This window comes from Cenococcum geophilum (genome assembly GCF_001692895.1).
Source record: "Cenococcum geophilum 1.58 unplaced genomic scaffold K441scaffold_9, whole genome shotgun sequence".
NCBI lineage: Eukaryota > Fungi > Ascomycota > Dothideomycetes > Gloniales > Gloniaceae > Cenococcum > Cenococcum geophilum.
In genome coordinates, this window is record NW_027137567.1 from 3361144 (window position 1) to 3367899 (window position 6756).

At 49.9% G+C, this 6756-nt stretch overlaps 1 protein-coding gene across 1 annotated transcript; it reads left to right on the plus strand.

Moving 5' to 3' along the window:
• Positions 1–705: 705 nt before the first annotated feature.
• Positions 706–5960, plus strand: K441DRAFT_546405 (transferase family protein; the record flags this gene model as incomplete). Its single annotated transcript, XM_067642861.1, has 8 exons — positions 706–1126; positions 1188–1573; positions 1658–2348; positions 2413–2465; positions 2540–2962; positions 3020–3242; positions 3307–3725; positions 3801–5960. The coding sequence occupies 8 exons, from the start codon at positions 706–708 to the stop codon at positions 5958–5960; spliced, it is 4776 nt and encodes a 1591-aa protein (XP_067507366.1).
• Positions 5961–6756: the final 796 nt, after the last annotated feature.

The following is a 6756-nucleotide window of genomic DNA, read 5'->3' on the forward strand; positions in this document are numbered from 1 at the left end:
ATCAATGGCATCTACGCCACAAAAACCGGCCAGGAACCTGGAGAAGCATCGGCAGGATTTGACATCCTCACCACCTTGTGGCGCTTATTAGCGTGCAAAGACTTTGTTGGAACTCTTGCCTAGCCTCATACAGCGTTATTATGGCCATCTTCTTTAAAACAGAGTCTTGCAATCTTGCAACAGCAGTCGGGCCGTTCGACACAAAGATCTTGTGCTTCCGGGATCGCCAACAGTAAGCCACTCGATACGGGTAATACGAAAGCCTGAGAATCTGGCGAAGGAATCTAGGAAGGATGTTCACGAGGACAGCACAAAGCTCTATTATAAGATGCTGTGCCATGATTGTGTGAGACGGCTTAATTATATTGCCTCAGTGAGGCCCGCGTCATCGTATTCGGGCTCATATCACGGTGAGGCATCTGGTGGGAGAATAAATACTTAGCGGCCTCCAATATTAGCTGCCTTTTAGTCCAGTTGTACTTTGAGTCGTTCTTCTTCTGACTCGTAATTCCGTCTTGGTTATATTTGGACTTCAACGTCACTTTGCCAATCATGCACATCAATCCCAAAACCACAAACTCCGTCGCGGTGATGGACCAGAAATCCTCCGATACCTCACAGACCGCCATGGAGGTAAAACCGATAGACAGCCTCGTTAGGCTTGCCCCGGTCGACGACAACTCCTCCGATGCCTCGCATACCACCATGGAGGTGAAAACTTCCACAAACGGCCTGGGCCTTCTTGGGCTTTCTCCGGTTGATGAGCAATCCTCCCAAGCCGCGCCTACCACCCTGGAGGTGAGGGATGTTTCTCATCTGATCTTGGATATAATTTTTGAGTACGCGCTCAACAAATTCGACGACTCGAAGGACCGACTCGCCGCGGGCGCGGCCAAGTTCTTGTCAGTCATTGACCAGTTCGTCATAGCGGGGACACGGGTGGAAGCGTGCCTCCCAGCATTCCCGTTCAAGTCGGCAAACAAGGTGTACAAAGTGCTCGGTACTCTACCTGATAAAGCCGAAGAGTTGGCTCTTGAACGGTTGAATTCTATGTGCACACGCATCCGGGACGTGTACCCACCTGGCGCTAAAGTCACCATCATCTCGGACGGCATTACATACAATGGTGTGTCCAATACCAATTCAATCGTCTCCCTCGCTAATGTAATTGTTTTTTGCATTGTCAGACTTATTGTCCATATCGGATCGCGATACCTGGGCTTACGGAGAGGCTCTACGCAAAATGGCTATCCAGAAGGGGTTTAACTATATTGGCTTCTCCAGAATGAAAGACTTGCTCGATTTCCCTCTGCCAGAAAAGCTAAGAGAGATCACTTACGTCGCCAATTGCACCAATTTTCGCCGATTTCTCCTTGATAAATACGGCAGACCTGACCTCGACACCGATCACGAAATTGCCACGAATCCCGATACAAAGTTGACTTACCTCGGATACCGAAGATTCCTGGAGTCAGATTTAAGGCATATCTTCACACTCGGGCAGAATAGAACCAGCAACGGCTATAAGAGAGACGTGAAGTATCTTGCCAAGCAAATGCTGATCCGAGGATATGTAAGTATATTCCAACTGCCCTCTCTAGACCTTTGCAAGCATGGCATATTTAGTAATGTCTCTGGTTAACCACTTCTCAAACAGTCTTTTGCTGGGGCGGTCAAGAACGCCTTTCCAAACCATTTGCGGCTTTCTATCCACGAATCGATAGGCGAGCACAAGGTATCCATGAGTCTGCTGAACACCAAGACCGGATTTACGACTCCATGGCATTGTAGCGTCGCTTTACTGGCGGATGGGGAGTGGATCAGCGCTCCAATGGGTGATTTCAAGAAAGATCCCAGGCTGGAACTCGTGTACGAGGACGGCCGACCCAGCTATTTCAAGGAGAAGCCGCGTGAGGCCAATGCTCCTAGTATCAGCGAGACATCAGCAAGCTACCTACAAGCACCCAAACGACTCAGTGGGTACCTCAGTGGATACTCTTCACCCAGTGTGGCCTCAGGAGTCAGTGGATACTCTACACCCAATGGGCGCTCTCCCAGCCTTGTGTCCGGTGTGGAAGCTGCTGTGAAGAAGCCAACCAATTCATATACGAATGGGACTACTTCGACACCATACGGCAGAAGGCTCATCCCTCAGATCATGGACAGCCTGGCTTCTGCCGAGCCAGATCGCACCATATTCTCAGTAGCGACATTTTCCGATAATTCCCTTGGATTTCGGCATATTTCTGCTCACGCCTTTACAAAGGCGGTTGACAAAACCGCTTGGTGGCTTCACAACCAGGTTGGAAAACCCACGTCGATCCAGCCGGTGGGCTATATTGGACCGCGTAAGTTGGAGAGAAAGCCTCAAGCTGAGCATTCTTGTTCCAGTCCATGACTGACTATACAAAGATGATCTTCGACACATTCTGTTGACCTACGCGTGTGTCAAGGCTAGTTACGCGGTGAGTCTACGTTCCTCCGTACCACCATGAATATCACTTGGAATTCGGCTGGCTGACGCAGTTCATTCCCGCAGGCCTTGTTCCTTTCGCCCAAGAACAACACAGAAGGGGCACTAGCAGTCCTCAATGCAGTAAAATGCAACATCTGGGTCAAACCTGGTGAGGTGGCCACTATTCCTCTGGTGAAAGACGTCCTGCAGCAACGCCCCATGAAAGTTCTAGATCTCCCTATACTCGACGAGCTTCTCGATGCTAAATCTACCGAGCCTTTCCCATACACCAAGACGTTTGAGGAAGCTACCAATGACCCATTCTGCTTCCTGCATACCTCTGGGACCACAGGAGTGCCGAAGCCTATTCCATGGTCCCACGGTCTGATTGGCACGATGGATGCGGTGCGGCTGCTCCCGCCTACCAAGGGCGATGATGGGTTGGCCCCGTGGACATCTGATTGGGAGGAAGGCGATAGGATCTACTCGTCATTCCCTATGAGTCACGTACGTATCTTGTTCCTAGCTGCCCTGGAAGCCTGTGGGCTAATTTCATGACATTAGGGTGCCGGTATCATCATGGACATCCTTATGCCTGCCCTCTTCAACCTGCACTGCGTCTTGGGACCTGCGGGTGTTCTGCCCAATATCAACCTCGTGGAATCTCTCGCAGACCATGGGAAGATCGACATCTGGAGTATGGTCCCGTCACTTGTCGATGAGCTGGGTGAGGCTCCTGAAGTCTTAGCAATGCTCAAGTCATCGAAATTCATATGTGCATCTGGCGGTAAGCATATTCTTTTTATTGTTTCCCCCTTCACAGTCATAGCACTAACTCTCTTGTTCTTCAGGTCCCGTTAGCCCAGTCAGTGCTGGCAAAGTAAACGACGTGATCAGAGTCCTGAACTTAACCGGTACAACCGAGGGTCTGTTCATTGGTAACCTTGTGGTACCAAGGGAAGACTGGTTCTGGTTCGCCTTTCACCCCTACTCCGGCTTCGAGTTCAAAGAAGTGGAGCCCGATACCTATGAGCATTGGGTGCATCGCAACGAGCACTGGCCCTTGTTCCAGGGCATTTTCCACACGTTTCCGGACAAGCAATCCGTCAACTTCAAAGACTTATACATGAGGCATCCCACCAAGCCGAATCTGTGGGCCTTCAAGGGAAGAAGCGATGATCTCGTCGTCCTGTCCAATGGGTATAAAATATCGCCCTTGGAGACGGAAGCCTTTGTCACCACACACCCTGCAATCAACGGGTGCCTTGTTGTAAGTGAGCCCATTCAAACTCTCCCCAAGTCGCAAGAAGGAGCGCCCCATATTTAACGCAGCACTGCGCCGCAGATTGGGACCGGAAAGCCCCAGGCAGCCCTGCTTATTGAGTTGAAAGATCCGTCATCCAAAACCGACGAGCTCCTCGACAGCATATGGGCAACAGTCGAAAAAGCAAATTCGCTGTCTCGACACAAGAACCAGCTGCTGAGGGACTTCATTACCTTTACAGAGCCAGACAAACTCTTTATCCGCACAGACAAGGGGACTGTCAAGCGACCCGCCACTCTGGCACTTTATGCTGACTACATTGAGCGTTTCTATAGCTCACGAAGTGATGACCTGGTTGCTTTCACCGTCGATACAAGTTCGGTTGAGTCGATTCAGGATTCTATCCGCGAGATCATTGCCTCTTCATTGCCTGCAATTCAAGAAGCCTCGCCAGATGACGACGTGTTCGGTCTCGGGCTAGACTCCCTCGGTGTGTTCGCGGCTGTCAAGACCATTCGGGCAGCCACGGGGTTACGGGATCAACTTGCTCTTCGACACCTTTACGCCAATCCCACCCTTGCCAAGTTCTCTGCTGCTCTTGCACGTTTAGCAGCCGAGGCGAAAAGTACAAACGGAACGGCCTCAGGGAACCCTGTTGACGACGATTTGGCCAAGATGAAAAGGATGATTGCCCAACACAAGGCGCGGCAATCGTTCAAGTTGAACGCACTCGATTACGTCAACCCGAATCACTACATGGGATTGGTTTTCTACTTTCCTCTACATAAACGGGTCAGTTTCGAACAAGTCTTTGCGAATCTACAGGAGGGTCTCAATCGCACATTGAAACTTATTCCAGCCCTCGGCGGCAAGATGATGAATTGCTCGGAACAAGAAATTGGTTACAAGAAGGGCGACCTCTGCGTCACAATTCCCCCCCTTTCATTGTCAGCCTCGGTTAGCAATCGTCTGATCTATAAGGATCTGTCTCGTGTTCTTCCGCCATTCGAGAAGTTGCGAGATGCAGGGTTCGTGCCATCCGCCTTCAAGGACGAACTTGTCCTACCAGATGATCCGTTCCCGAAGATGCCCGCTGACATCTTGGTCGCACAAGCCAACTTTGTCGAAGGCGGCTGTATTCTCGCCGCCAACCTGAACCATTGCTGCCTTGATGGCCTCGGTGTTATGGTCGCTCTCAAGGCCTGGGCCGAGAACTGCAGATATCTGCAAGGCGACAAGTCAGCAACATGCGACTGGTACGACCCGGAGAGCTTCAGTCACAGCTTTCCAGAGATCCTACATGAACAGGAAGGGTACGCCCGACCAGTTCATGAGGTAGATTCTGGTACATGGGGCTTTCTGCCATTTTTTCCCCCAGAGGGACCCCTTGAGAATCAGACGAACGGTATAGTTAAGACTGAGAAGTCTCGCCTTCCAAAGGAAGGAGCTCTCCCTCGGCCACCTGTTTTCCCTCTGCACTCCGTCTGGCCACTGCCTTGCGCTGAGAGAGCCTTGAGCACTACCTTATTTTTGATTCCACCCGAGAACGTGCAGAATCTTAAACAAGAAGTAATTGCCGACCCAGAGGCCAAGGGGGTTATCACATCTATCAGTGATATTGTGCAAGCCTTCTTCTGGCGCTCTGCGATCAGAGCACGATACCGTGTGGCCAAGGAGCTCCGGGGAGAAACATTTGGACCCGACAAGATGTCCATTCTGGAGTTACCTACTGATGGCCGCCCTTACTTCTCTTCTTTGTTGCCATCAACGTATATGGGCAGCATGCTCATACTGAATCGATCCAGCATGCCCATCGAGACACTCTGCTCGCCCGAGACGAGCATTGGACGCATCGCATATCTGCTCCGCGGGTCTGCTGCGCGTATCACGCCCTCGCTTGTGCACGATGCGTTTACGCTTCTGCAGTCTTTGCCAGACCATAGCAGGTTCTCTACTGCCAACATGGGTCTCGCGCATATGCACGCCATGATTTCCAACATGATCCTATTCCAGACGAGTGAGATCTCCTTTGGAGATAAATTCTTCGCCAACGGAGGCTCACCTGAAACCATGCGACCGCAACTCGAACGGGGCAACGGCCGTTTCCGGTTTTTGGTCATCTTTCCCATGAAGAAGGATGGAGGCGTGGAGCTGGTACTAGGCACATTCCCTGAGGAGTTGGAGATGTTTAAAACGGATGAAGAGTTCACCAAGTATGCAAAGATTGTGGATAGTTGCTAAGGCTGGTCTGGGTACTTGTTTCATATAGGTCTACTCCGTATGTTCGTCACTTTAAGTCTGAACCAGATTGCTGTATATCGTTCTGTAGATGGGTAAATGTTCAATCGCTGTCTCTCCTGCGGTACCGATGATGATGCATCCACATTGTTCCCACGTGCGAGACGAGACTGATCAGGCCTGTCAAACGTCAAAGTAATGAATGGCTGCTGTCGCTACCAAGGATACGCAGGGCTACATACCCTCTTGATCGTGCTGGCCCTTCGGGTCCAGACTTGCTAATAAACAAACAGCTGTTTGCCTGTTTCCATCGTTTGTTTATTTGTACCAAACAATTGATTAATCTATAGGGCTTAAACTAGGCAATTAATTAATCTAAATGGGGGCTTATTTGTTTGGGTAGATTGGGTCGTTTATATATATATTCAGTGGTTAAGGTTTAGGCAATTATATAATATACGCAGGCGTAATATAATATACTTAATCGCGGAAAAGTTAACACCTACTACTGCTACGTCGTCTATTATTAATATACCGCCTCCGATATATCTTACTATCTTGCTAAAGCTAACCTTGTCGATTATATGGAGGAAATACCCTTAGTTGCGACTACTGAGGCTGCCGAAGCCTCCGACGACGATACTACTAACTTAGTATAGGGCTTAATTGGAATAAGGTACTAAGGTACTAACGGCCTCAGCCTAACCTAAAACGTACGCTAAGCTATGTTTGGGACTATTCCTGGCGACTTTAGCAGTAATATAGTGCTAAATCGACCGTTTGGCTGTATAAGTATGTC